This window comes from Passer domesticus, chromosome 19 (genome assembly GCF_036417665.1).
Source record: "Passer domesticus isolate bPasDom1 chromosome 19, bPasDom1.hap1, whole genome shotgun sequence".
Classification (NCBI taxonomy): domain Eukaryota; kingdom Metazoa; phylum Chordata; class Aves; order Passeriformes; family Passeridae; genus Passer; species Passer domesticus.
In genome coordinates, this window is record NC_087492.1 from 6,650,340 (window position 1) to 6,671,855 (window position 21,516).

The 21,516-nt window shown below is 44.8% G+C and overlaps 1 protein-coding gene across 14 annotated transcripts in view; it reads left to right on the forward strand.

The window, feature by feature from the left end:
• Positions 1 to 21,516, forward strand: part of MYL10 (myosin light chain 10) — a 92,247-nt gene that overhangs the window by 51,877 nt on the left and 18,854 nt on the right. For 10 of the 14 annotated variants that reach the window (XM_064394632.1, XM_064394634.1, XM_064394633.1 and 7 more), the window contains one exon: positions 1,206 to 1,317. Coding sequence is in view for 1 of the 14 variants with exons in the window: in XM_064394624.1 (XP_064250694.1) it covers positions 17,796 to 17,798 (3 nt within the window). In the remaining 13 variants the exon portion in view is untranslated. Of the gene's footprint in view, positions 1 to 1,205; positions 1,318 to 6,783; positions 7,015 to 13,307; positions 13,546 to 14,879; positions 15,050 to 17,614; positions 17,799 to 21,516 lie in introns of those variants that run through there. The other 4 variants (XM_064394628.1, XM_064394629.1, XM_064394640.1 and 1 more) reach the window with 3 other exon arrangements.

Sequence of the window (21,516 nt, forward strand, 5' to 3'; positions counted from 1 at the left end):
GTTCACTTAAAAAAAAAATAATTACTCCTCTGGATACTTTGCAGGTGATGTTAAAACCTTTTCAGGCAGAACTGGAATCAGCATGATTTACTAAATCTCTTTGCCCTTTATGCTTTCACTCTGGCATTTTAGGTATTTCTAATATTTAAAGATCAAGCCTCCTGCTGATGGCATTCTCCCATGCACATTCATGGGATCTGTTGCTGTGCAGTAGCATCTGTGTAGCTGGGTAAGAAGGAATATTTATGTATTTCATGATAAGACTTTCACATTTTGCTGCTGCTTTGTGCTCAGTTCTTCACAAACTGACACAATATTTATTTTTGACATTTAAATCTGAACAGTCATATTTTTACATGTTTTGACACAAAATTTGGTCTCTTTCTGATTTAGTTTGAAAATCTGAAAACATCCAGTCTTCTTTCAGAACCAGGATTGTTTTGATTTATCAGGTTTCACTCAATTTTTTTTCACCAAAACCACCATCAGCAAACCAAATAAACAACAAACATTGTAAATAGTCTGCAGCTTTTTGGTGAAATCCCAAATTTTGCATGAAATCCCAGTTAAACACACAAAGATTGTTGCGAGCATCACAGGTTTGCTTGAAAGAGATTGCCTTGAGTTTGCAAGAAGTGGATGCCTACCTCTGGCAGAGCACCTCAACAAAAATACTAATGAATAAAAATGATGTAAAATATTAATGAGCAGCAAGAGCTTGGTCTCTGGGATGTAGAAGACAGAGGTTCCACTGTCAGTGTTTGTCACTGGCTTGTGAAACTTAGCCTGAATCATGCTGCTTCATTCTACAGATGAACACTGGTGGCCCTTAATGGGCAAGAAATGAACATTCTGTGTGCTCTGTCCTACCTGTCTGCAAGGGGACACATCCCCTCTGACAGGTGCCAGCACACTGGCCACCTGTGTCCCCGTGGTGGCTGCATTGCTGCTGGAGGTGGATCTGCCCTGGGACACTGGGCAGGAGCAGGCAGGCACTGGGATGTGCACGCTGTGCCCATGGAAAGGTGAGTGGGGATTGCCTGGCACTCTCAGTAGGAAGCTTCTTACTTCCACTCTGCACAGACATGAAGGACTTCTCAAGATGTAAGAATCAAGCCCCAAGATTTCAGGATGAAAGGAATTTAAAATCAAAATGAACCCGAAACCTCCAAGGGAAGTTCTGAATAAAATTTCTTCTGTTACAGAGGAAAGCAGGACCTTGCCCATGGAAATGCTTTTGTGCTTTTAAGGCCAGATCACAGAAGATCTTCTCTGGTGCTTTCAGGGGCTGTTTGAATGTGAGCTCCAGCTGGACTGGTGAGTACGTGTTGATCCCCACTGTCCCAGCTTTGGAAGGGGACAAGGCCTTTGTGTGTTTAGCTCTCAGTTTGGTTTCTACACGGTGACTGCTGTGTAGTCATGTTCTGGTTCACTTTGCACAAACTTTCCATTGTAGCCCCCTCACACTGACTGAGCTTTGGCTGGGACAAAAGAAGGACTCAGAGTGTCAGAGCCATGGTGGGGCAAGGTTTAATCTCCAGCTGATGCTGTACTTACCCAAAATCAATATGAACAGCAGGCTGTCACTGGAACTGGAAAGAGACTCTCTATGACAGGCTTATGCTTTTTTAAAAACTATTTCAGTTTATCTTGTGCAGCTCTTTTGTATAGGCAATTCTTTCTGTTGCGGGGTCTGCTGAAATGTTCCCAGGCCTGGCTGGAGGATCAGTGTTGCTTTAAAACCTGAATAAACAGTTCTACGCCCTGGTAGCTTCAGATCCAGTAGCCAGAACAAATGACATTTTGCATGAATTCTTCCAAGTGAATTGCTCTGTGACCACTGTAGGCTTTTGAGTTTTTGACTCATGATATAGAAGGCTGTTAGAGCTTTTCTTGAAGAGCCCTGAAATGCCCTTCTTTCACCACCCCGATTGTTTCCCCAGTCAGTGCAGTTAGCTGGGAGCCCAGTATGGTTTCACTACTCCTGTGAGTTATGTTTTGACTTGGGGTTTGGACTTTTTTTGTGATTGAATGTTTTTACAGGGCTCCCTGTGACCTCATGCGAGGGCAATCGCTGTGTTGATTTGCAGGAATGTAGATGGGCCTGCAGAAATGTCAGGGTCTCCCATTAAGACGTTTCTTTCACCTCAGCAGGGGGACTGGGTTACTGGAGTGTTGTTACTGCGGTGCCCTGCAGTCAGTAACACAGCACGAGAGCACAATTGCCCTGATGTATTCCAGCAGCGTGGTGTTAATGTGCCACTGCTTCTCGGGATTTCAGCGCCAAGGCATCACTTCTGTGCATTACAATAACACAGGCAAGTGGGCTTCTGCTTTAGGAAAACTGTCAGTCCCTGCAGCCCTGTAGTGCACTGGGGTAGTGGGATACAATCTGCACTTTTCCCATTGTGCATGGATGTAGGACCTGCTCTCAAAGTCATGAATATAGGACATACCCTCAAAGTCCTGAATACAGGACATGCTCTCAAAGTCCTGGATGCAGGACATGCTCTCAAAGTCCTGAATACAGGACATGCTCTCAAAGTCCTGAATACAGGACATGCTCTCAAAGTCCTGGATGCAGGACATGCTCTCAGAGCCTTGGATGCAGGACGTGCTCTCAAAGTTTTGGGTGCAGGACATGTTCTCAAAGTTCTGCATGCAGGACAAGCTCTCAAAGTTCTGGATGCAGGACCTGCTCTCAAAGTTCTGAATACAGGACATTCTCTCAGAGTCCTGAATGCAGGACATGCTCTCAAAGTTTTGGGTGCAGGACATGCTCTCAAATTTCTGCATGAAGGACCTGCTCTCAAAGTCCTGAATACAAGACATGCTCTCAAAGTCCTGGATACAGGACCTGCTCTCAGAGTCCTGGATGCAGGATGTACTCTCAGAGTCCTGGATGCAGGACCTGCTCCCAGAGTCCTGCAGAGCCTTTTTCACCTTTTCCCTCTGAGGACTGGATCCCAGCTCAGTGGAAGCCAGCAGCACGCTCCCATTGCTCCGGGATATCTCTGGTAGAAGCTGGGTCAGTGCTGCATTTCCCTCTTTCACAGCGCCTAAACATTTGCAATTCCATTCCCAGAGTGCAGTAAATGTTCTATAGGTGCACTCATACATGTGCAGTGCAATGTGTGTGCACTCACACAACATGTTTTGACTGCAGTTCTCTTTCTGTTGGCATTTGTCTGTACCATCTGATGAGTATTTGCTCTACAAAGGCACCTAAAAGAGCAATTATATTTTCCAGAAAGTCTTAGAAGTTCTCTTTATGGGCAGGTATTTGTTATGCTGGGGATTGAACTCTTGCAAAGAAAGCAAAGTTTCAGCTTTCTTGGTAAAGAAAAGCAACGCACCTTGTTCATGTTTTTCCTGATATTTTTTGTGATTCTTATCATGCTTAGTCTTGTTCTTAAGTGTGGAGTTCCCAAAGCTGCATGATTAGAGAATCTTAGCTTGTGTGAAACTCAAAACAGGAATTTTTGAGCTTTCATTATTGTAGAGAAAGGCTTGGGAAAAAATGCATGTGGAAAACAAATAACAGAATGAAAAGAAGGAACCCAAAGTCATGAGCAAAACTGATGCAATATTGTGGCATAGAGACTAATTTAGTCCAAGGTTCCCAATGAAAACTGCTGCTTATTCAGCAAAATAAAAATGTTTTTAATTTTATTGCCTTAAGTATACTTAATCCAGCATCAAAATGGTTTTGCTTATAAGATTTTTTCAATGTCACAAATATTACACCTTACATGAAAACATAAATTTTCATTAGGAGTGAATTTAATACAAAATTTAATATTAGCCTTATTCAGAGGTACTTGTATATCCATGTGGATGTGTGGGTGTCAATTTGTGTCCTTGTCTTCTTATTTTGAGTTAATACTGGTATTTTCATGCCTGATTCATGATTTTTGAATGCTTGAGCTTGGCAGCACTGAACATCTGCCTTAATTGTGGGTACTTAGCTTCTTTGAAATTCTCACCTAAATTTAAAATTTCAGCCATAAAAAAAAAGAATCCTGGACCAGACAAGCCACTTGCCAAATGCTGGGCTATAAATTACAGCCATTTCTTTTTATTACAGAGTTGTACAGTAAATAAAATAAACCCCAAACACCTAAACCCACAAATCTAATTACACCAAATGTGCTCCTTGTCCAAAGCCGAGCTCTGAGCTCAGCCTAGCCCCAGATGGGCCTAATGGTTTAGCTGCAAACTAAACCTCTGTAAAAACAGAAGCTGAAATAGCAACACAACAGTAATGCTGTATTAGCCCTCCAGGGAAGTATCTAAATAAGCAGTAAAAGTAATGAAATAGCATTTATAGCTTTTGTGTCATAAATGCATTATTTGTAAATAAAAGCAAAGCAGGTTCGCTGTGGTAAACTGGCACAGCTTTGCTCCCAGTTCTACTCCCAGTTCTGTTCCCAGCTCTGTTCCCTGCTCTGTTCCAGTTCTGTTCCCTGCTCTGTTCCCAGTTCTGGTCCCAGCAGTGTTCCCAATTCTTTTCCCAGCTCTGTTCCCAGCTCTGTTCCCAGCAGTGTTCCCAGCAGTGTTCCCAGCTCTGTTCCCATCTCTGCAGGGCAGCCCCTGGGATCAATCCAAGCTGGAAATGACGGGATCAGGAGCAGCCCTGAGTGCTGGGCTCGTCCCCCAGCGTGGGCAGCAGGTGAGGGGGATCCTGCCCCTCTCCTGTCTCTGGTTCCCCCCTGGAGCACCACAGCCAGCTCCAGGCTCCCAGCACAGGCAAGGAGCTGCTGGAGGAGGCCAGCCACAAAAATGCTCTGAGGGCTGAAAAACTTCACCTGTGAGGAAAGGCTGATGGAGTTGGGGTTTTTCAACCTGCTGAAGGCTCCAAGGAGACCTAATTGTGGCCTTTAGGTCCTTAAAGGGGACTTATAAGAATGTTGGGGTAAAACCCTTTAGCAGGTCCTGTTGTGACCATGTAACACAAGGAGTGCTTTGTCTTCAGCACTGCTTGAGGGCAGGGAGAAGGGATTTTACTTTTCTAGCACATGAGGATAGAGCTGTGCACATTTGCATGCACTTTGCATTTTCCTGGTAAATGTCCCTGCACTTTGAAAAGTTTAGCCCAGGAAGATACCTAAGAAAAATCAATTTTTATGGAATTTATACTCAGCATGTGAATCCTGTTCCAAGAGGCCTTTTAGAGATGGTCATCTCTGTACATTTGCTTGTTTTGGTTCATAACATGAGGCAGGAGCTGTGTCTTGTTTACTGACTATACCTGGCATAGCCACAGGCTAAATTTGCAAGAGAGAGAATAAAAAAGGTGGAGGCATTAATTGTTCATTACAAAGAGCAAAAAATTGTAACTAATCATGGCACAGCACTGCTGCTAATGCATTCGAAACCTCCCTCCACCCCCCCCAAACCATATGGGGGTTTAAAATGTAAATACAATTTGTAATTGAGAGCAGCATTTTATTACTTGCTTTTAAGAGGCACAGGACGCCTGTAACCCTCAATATGAAATTTCCGCTGGCTAGAAATAAATTCAGCTCCGTGTTTTGTTTTCATTCCCGCCTGGGAAAGGTAAGGGCCGGTCTGCAAGCGCTCAGGCTCTCACTCAACACCCAGGGAGAAGTGGCTGGGAGCTGTGGTTTGCAGTCACACACTGCCTTCCTCACAAGCAGCCGCGCTGCAGAATAAATCCTCCGAGATGCTGAGAGCTGCTGAGCTGCCACGGCTGGAGGCAGTGAGCTGCAGGCACGCAGCCCTTGCCTGGATTTGCTCCTTTCCAGGACTGTGCTGCCCTGCAGGGAGGGCATTCTTGCCCTGTGCTCAGAACCTCGAGTGCTGTGCCCAGCTCTGGCCCCTCAGTTTGGGAAGGACCTTGGGACACTCGAGGGCATCCAGAGCAGGCAGCGAGGCTGGAGAGGGGCTGGGAACACAAACCCTGACAGGAGCCACTGAGGGAGCTGGGGGTGCTCACCTGGAGAAAAGGAGACTCAGGGGTGACCTTATCACTGTACAGCTCCCTGAAAGGTGGCTGTGCTCAGGTGGGGTTGGGCTCTTTCTCCAGGCAGCACTGACAGAATGAGAGGATGCAGACTCAGGCTGCATCAAAGGAAATATAGGTTGGATATTACGAAAAGGTTTTTCACAGAAAGAGTGATAAAGTTCTGCAATGGCTGCTTGGGGAGGTGGTGCAGTCACCATCCCTGGGTGTGTTTAACAAAGCCTGGATGTGGCTCTGGGTGCCAGGGTTGAGTTGAGGTGTTGGGGCTGGGTTGGACTCGATGATCTTGAAGGTCTCTTCCAACCCAGTCATTCTGTGAATTCTGTGAAAGGCAGCTTTCACTGCTGGCTGCAGTTATCTCTCTATCAGCCTTGCAACAGCACCCCAGAAATGAGGTTGGGCTTGGGGTCTGTTTTATTGAGTGTTGCACAGCTGTGGAACAAGGAACAAGCTCTTGGCACAGGGAGAGGCAGATGTGAGGGCAAGGCAAGTGACCAGAAAAATACACAGAAAAAGGATGTGGGGCATTTTTCTTCTTCTGTGATACGGGAGATGTCACAAGGATATATGATTTATAGTTAGATCCTTTAGGGAACCAAACACTCAGGCTGTATTTGACTTAAATTAACCGTAGCAGGATTCCACTTCAAACTTTCAGGATTTTAGCAGGTTTGGGAATGCAAAGTTCTTACATGGAGATGAAGGGTTTAGAATGGCACCACTAAAGATGTTACTCTTGGGTACCTCTGTCAGCCTGAAAATAATCCCCTCACACTTCCTGTCCTCTTTTCTGTCAGCTCTAGCTCTGGGAAGCAGCATGAAAAGAGATCCTCATAAAGAGCACAATAATCCTGCCCTGCAGCTCCTGCAGGACACTGGCAGGGAAAGGAGAAAAGGAATTATTCATATTTTGGCTGGAAGGACTGGTGACCTCCACCTGTGCAGAAGTCAGGAATGTCCAGAAAATTAAAGCACAGTGAGGGTACAGGGATTTAAACAAAGATGGGGAAAAACCTCTAGATTTTCATGTAAACCATTACACCAGCTCACGTGCTGGTTGCTCACTTGGAAAAAGGACAGTTCAGGGCAAAGTGGACATTTCCACAAGAACTGTAGGGGAAGGTTTAGGAAACTGTCCAAGCATGGGTGTTCCTGGGCAGAAGAATTCACATCTCTGATAGAATTATTAGGGCTTATTTTTCAAGAAGGTGAATCATGCCCTACAGTTCTAGGAAAAATACAGAAAATAATCAAAATAAAACTGCAAGTGAAATATATAGTGCTATGAAAGGACTAGGGTGCAATATGGCAAGTTTTGAGACCTTGTGAGGTATGTCATGCCTCCCAGGGTTTAACTCTCTCTTATTCTTCTCTGAGAAATCAAGAAAGTATTAATTGTAAGAGTAAAAAGAAGGCAGCCATGGCAGTGCCTGCCACTTCAGTGAATACAAACTCATTCTGCTACTTCAAGACTTCTCGGCTGAATTAATGTGTAGGACATAATAACAGCCATGCTGAGAGTGAAATATTCCCTCTCTCATTAGAAACCACTTCTATTCTTGTTGAGCTGTATCCTCCCACCTTCATCTGCTCTGGGTTCTATCCAACATTATTTACAATAATTGTATCCACCTTCGCTGTTGGATTTCTCAAAGGAATTGTGGCTAAGAGGGATAAAAGACGTCTACACACTCAGTGGCTTTTTCCTCAAACAAATCAGGAAGTCAAGCATGGTTTACAACGAGAAAGAGCTACTTGAAGAGCTCTGGGGTGTATTTTTTTTAACCACTTAACGTTGCAGGACACCTCGACATCCTATCTTATACATGAGGAACTAAAATTGTACATTCTGTCAAGTAGATAAGTGAGTTGATTAAAAAATCCCTGAGTATCCAAGAGCTCCTACGGAAATCTCAGGATACATAGCACATTCCTTGACCTAAAGACTGGAGTGAGGTAATGTAGGAGTAATGTACCCAGAGTTTGTCCTTTCTTCCATGATCTGTCAGCTTGCTGGTAAGAAGCAGGCAAACTGTCCAGGACAAGTGTGGAGTGATGACTGGATTTGCTGAAGGCAGTTCTTTGCACTTCTATTAGCCTTAAATATTTGCCTGTTTCCTTACACAAAAAATAAAATTATAAACACCAAAAGCAGGATGACATGCAACTGATGCCTCCTTGCACAGAAACTCTTTGCATGTCACACTGACAAACACCAAAATGCAAATGACCTCTCTCTCATCACTAACCCACATTTATCCACGTGGGTTCCTCCACAAGTGCACAGCTACAGTGGCTGAATGAGTGAAGAGGGGTTGGTCACATAAAAACACATAGAACAAGAGATAAAAATAGGTTTTAAACAGACTGTACATTTACCTGCCTCTCTGAAGTGGGCACTCAGCAGGCAAAAGAGTATCTGGATTAATGAGGTTAATGAAAATTGGATTTCCTTCTGCCTGGCATATTTAAGAACCTTAGGTTAGGAGTTCACAGCAGAATTGCCTGGGGGACTTTGTTTGCTTCTGTGCTCTCAATAACTGATACATACAAGTGATCAGTGAGTTCTGAAGGGCATCCTTACTCCTGAAAGTGAACACAGAGAATTTCCTGGGTTATTTTGCATTTTCCCTTTCAATACAGAATGAATTCACTGCCTGTCATTGATGAGGGAGAATTACTCACTCACCATAAGAAAAGTAAAAACTTGAAAAAGGTGGCTATTTGTTAATTCTGTCTTCTGAGGAGCTTGTTAAGTTTTTGGCTCCCTGTGGGAAGTTCTGGTGGCCCTGCTCTGCAGTCATTACCATTCCCTGTATTCCAGCTGCTGGTGGAAGTCAGGCTGGGAGCCACAGTTATTCACGGTAAGCATCTTCTGGTTTAGATTCCAAATATTTTTCCTCTCCCAAAGGAGATTTTCCTCAGTGCATTGCTCTGTACTTCTTCAGTGAGGAGCTGCAGGACATCCACCCCCAGCTGTGCTGAGCAGTGCCATGGAAATGCCTTTCCCAAATGATTTTGGGGACAGTGTGTGTGCTCAGTGCCCCCCTTTGCAGGGACCTGGCTCCAGCTCACCCTGCAGCTGCCTGGGCTCTGGTGGAGGAGAGGAGCCAACAGCTGTCCTCTCCTGCACTTTCCTCAGCAAGGAGCAGCTTCCATCCCTGCTGAGGGGACAGCAGATGGTTTGTGCAGCAGTGTCACCACAACCTGCACCCCACCAGGGCAGGATGTACCTGGACCTGTTTGCTGCTCCTCCTTTCAGGAGAGATTCTGGCTTCTAGAAGCCTTGGTCTTCTACTAAGGTACAACAGGTGTCAAGTTTGTTTCTTATAAAAGTTCAACACTCTGTGCACCCAGATAATTTCAGTTTTGTCTGTTCTCATGTTCTGAGCTTTAGGCTTTGGGATTTAGGGAGTCTCTGTATGGACAGGATGTTGGATTCATGGCTCAGATTGCTTTTCAACCAAAAAGCTCAAGTTAAAGGTATTTTCTTCACAGACAAGGGAGGAAGACTATTTCCTCAAGGAATAATTCAGCCCACCTGAGAGGCAATTACTACAATTTATTGTTATTTTTCAAACCTTGTGTCCTCTAAAACATGACGTTTGGGGTGTGGAGTCCTGCTTTTGGGATACCTGTATGGACTAAATGGGAATATGCCAATGTGTCTGAGTGTGACATTTGCATTTCCTCCTGTTTGAGTGACTGCAGTGTGTATTTTCAAACTACCAGGGGATTTTGTGTTGCATTTCTGAGCACACTGGGGTTGGCTCACATGCATACATAACTAATGTCTGTGTTTTGAAGTGCCAGGAATATAAAATGGGTTAGCAGGAGGACTGAGTGGAGCAGCAGGTCGAGACATGTCACAACAGGGTAATCCATCCCACAGAACGAGGATAGCTTGGGGGGCCCTAAGTTAAAAGAGCCTGATTAGTCTCAGCTCAGAGTAAGGATTAGCACAGACTGGCAAAGGCAGGAGCAAAGACACTCAGGCACAGCTCAGGGGGTTGGATCTGTGGGTTCTACCTACAGCCACCAGAGCACTCAGGCAGTGAGTCCCCAGTGAGGCAGTGTGAAGGTGCTGAAGCATCATTGTGAATGTGTCTGTCTGTTCCATGAAGACCTTCACAGGAGGTTCTCAGCTCTTCTCAGAGCTGGGCACTGTCAGGGTCCCACCTGGGGGTCCTTTACTGGCAGGATGTGCTGTGACAACTGAGCCTGCACTGCCAGGCCAATCCTCCCTCCTGCACATTGCACCTGCAGCTCCTGCTCTGCAGTGGAACCACAGCTTCCAGCACTATGGACAAGCTGATCTTCAAAGCTCCCTTCCAACCCAAACCATCCCATGACTCTGTGAATGCTGCCAAGGGTCCAGATTCTGTCCTCAGTCTCAGGATGGTCAGTCCCAAATAATCTCACTTTTTCTAAGAGGTGACAATGGGTTTATGTTGTTGTTTGTGAGGTCAGAACATGGCACCTTCCTTATGTGCTGTGCTTCTTTTCATTATTTTAAGCCAGGTTTAGGCGTGGGTTGTTTCGTTAGCACAAACAGGAGAGGTTGTTACCATGCCATGTAATGATTCCCCCATAACAATTTTTTAGAAAAGTGCCAAAGGATTGAATTAGGAACTTGTGACATTTACAAAAAGTTGTTAAATGCCTTTGTGGCTCCTGGATTTACAGCTACTTGTGCTGGAGGGATATTACCATGTTCTACATGCAACACCTGCAGAGCAATGCCAACCTACTATATCCATAATTTCCAAAGTGACTATTTCAGCTGGCATTTTCCACTGCATTTAAATTCTTGAATTGTCCTTCATTTGGCAGTCCTTTTTCTAGGATGCTTTTATGGATGGTGTAGTCTAAAATCTGTGCTGTGCTCTGAGGTGGTACTGCTGCCTGTGTCCTATTCCACTCTGTGTGTGTGTCTGCAATGGAGCATCACTGTCTCCAAATCTCCATGTGATGTCACCCAGCCAGCTCTGAGACTCATCTGCAATTAAACCACAAACACCTGCCATGAATTCAGTCACTGAGGCATTATTTAGATACTATTTTCTGTAACAAAATTTTCTGTAAACAAAATTGGATTTTGCTATGCTGAATTTTTTTCAGAGGAGGTAGAACCTTACATTGTAAAATTTCAGGTGAGGAGTTCCAATTGCTCACCTCAAAATTTTAGGAAGCTCCATACCATATTGTAAACATTTGAAAAAATTATGCATGTGTGTTGGTACAGACAGAAATTACAAAGATTAGTTTAGAAAATAAGATCTTGTCCTAACAAAAAATGGCATAGTAGGCCCTAGCAAAAGCTAAATAAAAGACAGAAATATTTAGGTAAAATTTCTGACAGGGAAAACCATTTGTCAAGTTGTGTTCCTTCATTCTTTGAAAGTTTTAAGTGAATGTAATTCCTTTCTGTGGGGATATCTGGCCAGAATGTTGGCAGATGTCTAAACCTCACCTGGTTTCTCAGAGCTCTTTAGCTTTCCTTTAACCTCCCTCCACTCCTGACTTCTGCTTTGCTAAACCTGAACTTCTCAGCAGGGTTTCTGGCCAGGAAGAACAGGCTTTCTCAGCAGAAACTAATTACATTCTCATCAAATCCTATCTTGCAGCAATAGTGTAGTGATCTGTCCCACTGCTTCCAAGGCCCCCCAAATAATCCGAGCAGAGATGGAGTGGCCAGCAGCACGAGCTGGGAGTGCAGGCTGTGCTGGAGTGTGGAATGTGAGGCTCAGTCCACTGACCACCCTCAGAGTCACTGGGGGCTGAATTCTGTCACTGAGGAAGCCATGGCTTCAGTTGGCTTGGCCAACCACCATCAACATAAGATAATATTAATAATAGCCACAACAGCAATGCTTAAAAATAGGTTCTAGCTCAACCAGAAGGCATGGGCTTGAAACTGATATATAAAACTCTACGGCCTGTGTTAGAGAGAAGAAGAGGCTAGAGATGGTTTTTTGGATGGATATGTCTGCAAAACTCTAGAGGAAATTATGGTGGGTTTCATTATAATCCATCAGCTCAATTATTTTGGTTACTGTTTGGTCTCCTGTTTTGGTTCTGCTGGATGGATTCATCACCAGAACAATCCTGTTGTTGCCCAACAATCCATTGTCACCTGTTTGTTTCACAAATGAGGCTCATGCCTGCTTTTTCCACTGAGGACCTGGGCAGGATAAAGTAGCCAGGGAATAAAAATAAAGAATTAATGCAAAAGGCTGGGATTTTGCTGCCTTGTGCAGTAGCCTTGTCTAGGATAGACTTCCCATGGGCCTATAGATGCAATTTTGTGTTTCTGCTCCCTGTCTGTGGAACAAGGAAGGAATAACAGTGTGTTTCAACCTTGTGTGTGCATTGGGAAGATGGATTCAGCCTTGGTTCTGAAATACATATCTACTGTGGTAATTAGAACAATACAATAGCAAATAAAAACAGGAAGGAGAAAACTACCCAAGCCACAAAAGGATTTGTTTGATGTGCAGCAAATGAGATATGGGACCACAGACTACGTGAAGAAGTTAAGAGAAATATTGAACAGCTTCTTTGCTGCACAGTCCTACAAAATGAAATGACATCCTGCAGGAGAAACAGTGCAGGCTCCTTTAGTGCCCAGGAGGGCAGAGCTAAGGTTACAGGGACTGTAACAGGGTTGTCATTTCCTTACTCCCAGGAGCTGCATTTTCCAACTTGATGGCTTTCCTAAACTAATTGCTCTTTATGTGATGATTTTGTACAGCCTGATTCTTGCTAGTGTAAATCAGGAGGAACCCCCAGTAAATCCAACCAAGTGATGTCAGTGCAAAAGTTTTGGGAGCCACATCAGAATCCGGAGTGTTCAGTCTGTAACCTTCTTCTCCAAATTCTGCAATAAATGCCCCATGCTGGAATGGCAAGGAGGTATCAGAGGAAAACACAAAACAATGACAACAGTGCATTTCTCAGTAGCCACATCATATTATGTCATTGATGTCAGGCTGAGTTATATTAGTCTGCTTTTCATTATGTTGTGTTATGCCTTTTGACATTATGCAACACACTGTAAGTAACATAAAGTGACCTCCAAGTATAAAAGAGTACACAGTTTTTGTCAGATTAGATAGTGGCTATGAATTCTCAGAGAGGGAGGGGGGTTTGCATTTACTGTCCTGAACAACAAATGCACAGAGCTTAATTAACAGTTACAGCAGCCCTGGCTGTTTCCAAAACAGTGTTTGTGTCTGCTCAATGGGGAGAGGAGATTCACACTGGGATTTGCACTTTTTAATTTATCTAAAATTCTGCAGAGGTGTCTGTAATAGCTTCTTTTCTGTACCTATACTGCAGGAGCTCTGTACACAGTGAACACAAGGCTCACTTGCCTGAGATTTGCTTTGTTGCCAGGCTCCAAAATTCAGTATTGAGACCAGACTTCCTGAGCAGCACGGGGTAACCTGCCCTCTGTATGAAGAATTTAATCAGCCACGGAGAGAACAACTGTACAGAGAAAAGAAAAGGGCATCATCATGGCTCTTGAAAGAACAGGAGCTTCTGATAAATTTAAGGTGATTAAGGAAAAGTGGGTGGTTCAAGGCAAGTTGCTAATTTTCTGTGGAGGGCTTGAAATCCACCTTAGCTTGGTGGTTGTTCCTGCTGGAATTAGCTGATGTTCTCCCTTTAGTGCTTGGTTCATACTCCTGACCTAGAGTCTGCTCTGCTCCAGGACTTGCACAGAACCTGGAATGCTCTGGTGTGAAGGATGGAATGCAGCTCTCCTAAAGGTCAGGCATTGTCCCCACCTGTTGGCAGGATGTTCCCAAGCCTGACTAACTGCCCTGGCTGTTCCTTTGAAGGCATCCCCTCAAAGGCAGGTCAGGAGACTCTCTGTGGGCAGGAGCACAGTCATGTTGTGGTATGGGGTTGGTCTCAAAACCTGCAATAACCTGCAATGGCCCCAATACTTCCAGAAGTACTTACCACATGTTTCCTACAAAGCATATTCAGCATTAGTGGATTTTTTTTCTGGCTGCAAAAAAAGGCCACATTCCATTTGGCACTGCATCTGGCATCCCACCTCCCTACAAGGATTGTCCCCAAGACCTGTCATCTGCCTTTTTAGATCCTGAATGTTGTACAGATCAGAAACATTCTCCTGATCATCAAACTTGAAATTGCAAAGGCCCCTGAATACGTTTGATGTGGGCTTCCTGAGCAGTAATTGATGTGGAATCTCACTTAAAAAGGTCTTTCAAGATTAAAATTTAACATTACTAACAGGAATAAAGTATAACATTTTGTGTGAAAATACTGCACAGGTGAGCACTTAGAACAGCACAGGAAACCAGAACCCAATGTGTCATGTGCATTTTTCTTTACCATTTCTCCATCTATAAATGCAGCATAAATTATTATCTACCTAATTTCCAGGTACACAACATTCCTTTAAGGTGTATATGGGATGCTGCCCTTGCTCATTAGGCCATTAAATCTCAGAGAATGAGCAGCTACCTCTCCTGAGCAGTGTGCAATAAAGCAGCTCCTCTTTCCACCCTGCCAAGAGACCTGTGCAATCAGACCCCTGTGACACCGACACCCACAGTGCTCTGCAGGACTGCACAGCTCTGCCTTGAAGTATCATTTCGTGGCATCACAGAGTCCAGAATTAAACATGAAACATTCTGCTAATCCTTGTTAAGTTGACAAAGAAAGCTGTTACCCTGCACTTGATCAGCTCCTAAAGAAAATGTTCCCCTTGGTAGGACATCAGACTCTGCTCGTGGCCAGACACAGAGACTGAGCACTGGAAAATGTCACTGAGATTTGCAGCCAGGCTGCATCTCAGGAGACTTCCTATTATTATTTTCTTTACTAATAAATCATTATGTTGTCTCCTTCACAGCACAGAGAGTTCAAATAAACCTGTCCCTGTGACAATCTGATTTTCTGAAGGAGTGTCCTGTTCTGTTGAGTCATGTGAGAGGAAAATACAAAGAAGTAGAAAGACAGATCAAAAAGGGGTAGCAGAAAGGGCCCTGGAGGCAGACTTAAGTTTGGTATTTAATATTTCAGGTAAAATATTCACTTAGCATCAATTATCTTGTTGGGCTCTTTTTTTATTTTTTTTTCCAAATGAAATTGCTTTCTGAATCAGCCAGCTCTCTAATTACCAGATTGAATGATTGAAATTTTTAGGGCAATTAAATTCAAGCCTTTCTTTTTCAGTCCTTATGTTATTCCCCCCTTCTCTCCCTCCCCTCTCCAGTCTGGAGCCTTTCTATAATTTGGAGGCAGTTGCAGAAGCAAGCAGACCTTTAAAGCCAAGATGTATGTCTCCCTTAATTCCTCTGTGGATTTGTTTCACAGACTAAGCAGAGAGGGTTCTGGTCTCTCAGGACATGTGCATTGCAAACACACTGCATTGTGTGGGTTTTATCCCAATGTGTCATGTCATTTAAAAACAGCTTGGAAGGATTCATTTAATATAGAAATTGTGTGAAAAGATAAAGATCAATGCAGAAAATACAGGCACTATTGGAAAATGCCTGCAAAGCAAGCTACAAGACTAAGGAGCAAATTGATAATAACAATGATGATTGATGGTGTACTAGATAAGAGAAAACAAAACTCCCAATAAAACAATACAAAAGTCTGTTAACAGAGCTGCTAGGAGAAAACCATGAAATGGCTGGGTGAAAGGATAAGGATTCTTCCAAGAAAGGACACAAAATTCACAGGATGGAATCCCAGGCCCAGGTGACAAAGCTGCTGCTCATTTGTCTCTATTGTTGGGATTGGGGCATTAATCCTGCAGAATGAGTAACCACATTCTCACATGAAGGTTTGTGAGCTGGTCTGTGGATTTCAGTGGGACTATTCCTCCCTAAAAGTTAAGTGGATGCTTAACAGCTTTGATGAATCAGGATCTAACCCAGTGAACATGCTACATCTTTATTACAATGAACCTTGGAAACTGTGTAGGGCTTGCCTCAGAAACCTCACTCTGAGTGTTTCAGGTTTCCAGACCCAGCCTAGGACACAAACCTGGGGCTGCTCTCCAGGTTTGTGGCAGGCAGAGGGACTGAGGGATTTCTTTTCATGCTCTGTTACACTGGGGATTGGTATAATGTCACTAAATCAGAACGATGAACACCAGGCTAACTTCCAGCGTGCATCCACGGCCACTTCACTAAAGCCAGATGAGCTGTGTTATGCCTATTTATTACCTAATTATCCCTGTAGGTGTTTGAGGTGCTCCACAACACTAAGCAGTTCTTGCCCTGAAGAGCAAGCAGTCAGATCTAAGATTAGAGATGACAGCACTGCAAGGGGCTGGACCTGGAGAAAGAACAAGGTTCTTGTTCAACCAGAAACTTGAACGCACATCTGTCTCAAAGCTCAGTTAATTGATTGAGCACTGCTGTGAATCAAGGTTGGGATGGCTGATGGAGAGAAGAATTTCAGATGCAGGTTCCTGAAAAACCTACTGTTTCTGCTGAATTTAACGTTCTGATGTTCCTGTATGGATACTCTGAGAGACACAGAGATCAGACCTTTAGGAACCGTGATTTCATGTCAGCGGAATTTTGCAATTTCATAGTGGTTAATGTTTTGGCTCATTGCAGTAATTCCAATGGGATGGAATGTGTATTAATGTCCATGAGCATTCCCTGGGAGACACAGCCCTTGTGGCTCCTACGCTGCCTCCTGTTCCCTTCCTGCTCCCACTGCCACATTCATTACCACACACCTCTTCTTTCATGCTCTGAAGTCCATGGCTCTCCACCACTTTGCACTATCTTGGGATATGGCCCCGTGTGGCTGCATTTCTCTTCACAGAGAAAAGCAAGGCACAACTTCCCAAGGATATTTCTGGGATTCACATTCTCTGAACCTCAGAGAAAGAAAAAACAATTCTTATCTCAATTGCTGCCCCTCTTGTTGTGCACAAGTGGAATGCATTGTGGAAGATTGTTTACCTGAAAGGAATTGGTAATTGGATTCTGGTGTGAGTGTTTTGATTCATTGACCAACTGAATCCGTGTGTGTGTGTCAGGACTGTCAGCTGACAGTCACGAGATTCTGTGCAGCTGAGTGCAGTTGGGTGCTTGTGCAGATTCAGTTTAGATGTATTGTAGTATAGAATAATATAATAAAGTAATTAATTAACCTTCTGAGAAAATGGAGTCCTCCTGGATGTCAGGGTTACCCTGTAATTACTATAGCCCTGGACTTCAGGCATGTTTATAGATTCAGGGGAAGAGACCTGCCCTGAGTCACTTCATTGCCATCTGCAGAGAGGTGCTTTTCCTCCCTCCAGGTATAGATGCAGTTCTGCAGTGCCTCACACGTTTTGCTGGAGCTCTGAATGCCTGCAAGAGGCTCTGGGGCTACTGAAGTGGCCAGGATTGATTGCTGGTTTCCCCAGCATTTTCTCAAGGAATGTGTTTCCCTTCCTGTTTTTTCAAGATGCCATGTCCACTTAAAATCTTCCAGTGCATGCCCTGTGCTCATTATTTAGCAGTACATGGGAAAACCCCTTCAGCTCAAGCTTGCTGTGAGTGCTGTACAATTGTATCCCAACTGCCTCCTCTACTTATCTGCTGCATTATTTCTGTGAAAGCAAAAGCTGTGCATGGAACAGATGCTTGGAATGGTATTGGGATCCAATTACTGCACTTTTCCAACCTTACATCTATTGTCTAAACTTGGAGCAGGCATATTTTTATTCCTTGGTGACACTATATAAAGAGACAATTGGCATTGTGTTTGCTGGCTGACTGGTTGGCAGAGCAGGGGTGGAAGGAGCAGCAGCACCATGGTAGGTTTTATCTTTCCCCATGTCTGTTTATCTCTGTATTTCTTTCTGACTCGTGATTCAAGCAGAGCAGGAATGATCACACAGCATCCCATGAAATCTCACCTTAGTATCACATCCAGAATGCTGATACACCCCACAGAGTGAGCTGGGAACTCCCAAGGACTGCTCTGCATGTATTTCACAAACGAGGAAGGCACAGGACACAGATGAATGGGCAGAAAGGAAGGGTTTGTGCTGCTCTGTCCCACATTCACACAGCTGGTGTGGGAGAGAATTAAATCTGCTGTGGTGTGATGGGGACTGAGGGAAAGGGATTGCTCTGGAACTGTGACTGTGTTGCTCTTGTGACCATGAGGAGAAGTAGGAAGAAAATTCTGTGTCTTGTCTTTGCCCTACTCACTGTTGGCTTTTAGCTCTGGGACTGCACCAGCCACCTCACTTGGTGTGATTCCAAAGAGCAAAGAACTCCTGCCTAAGGAACCGTGGGCAGATTGGGCAGATCTTTGTCTCCTGCAAATTCAGAGGAATGACTGCAACAATATTAGGAAAAAAAAAAAGAGCAGGTGATTTTGTCTTTGTTTATTTTGCTCCTTTTTGCAGGCCCTTTTCAGTCTGTCTAAAAGCAATGCTGCCCTGTGGCTCCCTGGGGCTATGGAATATTTGATTGTGGAGAACACCAGAGAGGGAGTTGTATATGAAAAGCTTTCTCAAAGCTTAGTTCAAACTTGATCCTATTTAAGCAGGTGATGAATGCGATCCACGTGCTGTTCTGAGCAGGGCAAAACCACATTCAATGGCATTTCTAAAATCCATGCACAAAACAGGTTCCAGTTTCATCCAGTGCCAGCCCAGTGTCAGTGGTTTCACAGTAATCTTGTTCCTCACCCGTGTTTCAGAAGGGACCAGTGCTTTGTGCTGATTATGCCTCTCCAGGTGTGGATTTACAGGTTTCCCTTTAATCAGCCTCAGTAAAGTCTAAGCCAGCCCTTTTGTGGGGTGGGGGACAAGTGCTGGGTCTTAGCTTTTCTTTTTTCTCTCTTTTTTTCCCCAAGATTTCACTTATCAGTTTTTTTCCTGCCTGTTTAGTTCAATGACACACCAAGACTCATTGATGTTTGAAGATATTCCAGGACATTCTGTGATGAAATGCTTAAGTTAGGAGACGTGAAAATACAGTGAGAGACTCGTCTGTCTCCTCGCTCCCAGCTCAACTGATGATGCTCTGTGGTGGTTCTTTTCATTGTGCCTTTTGTTTTGGGAAAATCTCTTCTGAGGTACCTTACTATACAGGGACACATGAAACAGATTAAAAATGGAAAGAAAAAAATAGCCTTAATGAAAGAAAGCTGAAGAATATCTTTACATAAGGAAGTGATCATTTTTTATTAATCAGAGGGAAATGTATATGTAATTATGCTAGATGAACTCTGTGGGGAGGTTTTTTTCTCTCTTTATGATGTCTTAAGGGATTTATAAATATTACAGAGGTTTTATAGCATCATAATATTTCAGATGTGCAGTAAAGCTACTTTCAAAGGATTAGTGCAGACAAAGCAGCATAGTAAAAAATAATTACAAGTCAGCCAGTGCTACTAGGCTCTGACATCCAGGGCTGATGACAGTGAGAGAGGCAGGGTTCAGGGAGATAATTTTTCTAACAAGAGCAGACCACACAAGTGCTGTGGAATGGAGTTCTGAGAACTGTCTACGGCTCTCTGTTTATTCCAGGGAGTTTCAGACGAGCTGGGTCTGTGATGTCTCCCTGCATGCTCCGTGCTGCTGGGCAGTGGCACAGGCAAGGAGAGGGAAGAGTTTTTCTTATTCCCCAAACATCCCCGTGTTTGCTCAGTTCGAGTGACTCCTCGTAGCACATTTCTGTGCGCTGAGGGGAACTGTGTGCCCAAAAATAGCCGGGATCCTGCTCAGAGGTTCCAGCTCTGCAGGCTGGAACGTGCCACCTGCACTGAGAGCGGCACCGACTGCAGCACAGCCACGCCGAGTGACCCCGCAGCTGAAACAGGGCTGCTGCTGGCACTGCTGGGTGTGAGTGAGTGTGTGACACACTGGGAGTGTCCCTCTGTGTGTGTGTGTGTCAGTGTGACACACTGGGAGTGTCCCTGTGCGTGTGTGTGTGTGTGTGTGTGTGTGTGAGTGTGTGTGACACACTGGGAGTGTCCTGTGCATGTGTGACTCTGTGTGTGTGTGTGTGTGAGTGTGTGTGACACACTGGGAGTGTCTCTGTGCGTGTGTGACTATGTGTGTGTGTGTGTGTGTGTGTGAGTCAGTGTGACACACTGGGAGTGTCCCTGTGTGTGTGTGACACACTGGGGGTGTCCCTGTGTGAGTGTGACCATGTCTGTGTGACACACTGGGAGTGTCCCTGTGTGAGTGTGAGCATGTCTGTGTGATACACTGGGAGTGTCCCTCTGTGTGTGTGTGTGTGTGTGTGTGTGTGTGTGTGAGTGGGTGTGACACACTGGGAGTCTCCCTGTGTGTGTGTCTGACAGCCCTGTGAGTGTCCCTGTGTGTGTGTGTCTGTGTGAGTGTGACACACTGGGAGTGTCCCTGTGTGTGTGTGTGTGTGTGTGTGTGTGTGACAGCCCTAGGAGTGCCTGTGTGTCTGTGCATGTGTGTGTGTCAGTATGTGTGTATGTGTGGGACAGCCCTGGGAGTGTGTGGAGTGTGTGTTTGTGTGTGTGACACACCCTGTGAGTGTTCCTCTCTGTGTGTGTGTGTGTTTGTGTGCGTGACACACCCTGTGAGTGTTCCTCTGTGTGTGTGTGTGTGTGTGTGTGTGTGTGTGTGTGTGTGTGTGTGTGTGACACACTGGGAGTGTCCCTGTGTGAGTGTGTCAGTGTGTGTGACACCCCTGGGGGTGTCCCTGTGTCTGTATGTGTATGTGTGTCTGTATGTGTGTGTGACAGCCCTGGGAGTGTCTCTGTGTGTGTGTGTGTCCCTGTGTGTGTCCCTGTGTTTGTCCATATGTGTGTATGTGTCCCCCCATATGTGTTTGTGTGGCCGTGTGTGTGTGATCATGTGTCCATCCATGTGTGTGACAGCCCTGTGTGTGCACACAGGGACTGCTCATCTCTTCACATGAAAGAGAAGAAGATTTACTGGGTTGGGAAAAGCAGCTGTTGAATTTTGGCCCATCTGCTGGGTTTTGTCCTATCTGCTGGATTTTGGCTCATCTGTTGAATTTTGGCCCATCTATTAAATCCCATTTGTTGGATTTTGGCCCAGCTGTTGGGTTTTGGCCCAGCTGTTGGATTTGGGGTCTTCAAGGTGGAGGATCCTGTGGCTGGACAGGCTGGGGAGGCTCTCTGCTGCTCCGGGATGAGTTTGGGAGATAAAGCCTTCCCTCTGGGTGTCTGCAGGAGGAGAAGGAGCCTGTGACTGGGAAGGGTTCCCTGTGGGGAGGAGGAGAACGCTGGAGTGCCCAGGAGTGTGGAGCAGGGAGGCTGCAGGCCAGCAGATTTTGTATCTAGCAGGGATCAAAGGTGTGCCTGTGTGGGTGTGTGCAGGCTGGGACTACACACCAAATGGAGTGAGGATGGGAAGGGAGGGGTCTGTTTGTGACTGCAGAGCAGGTAATAAGAAGATCTTCTCTTTCCCAGTTCTGATAACGTGGTTTATTTGAATGATCTGAGGCTGCTGCCTGTTTGAAATGCAAATTGTGCCCTTAGAGCAGTTTGTGTTGCTTACTCCTCTAGACTGC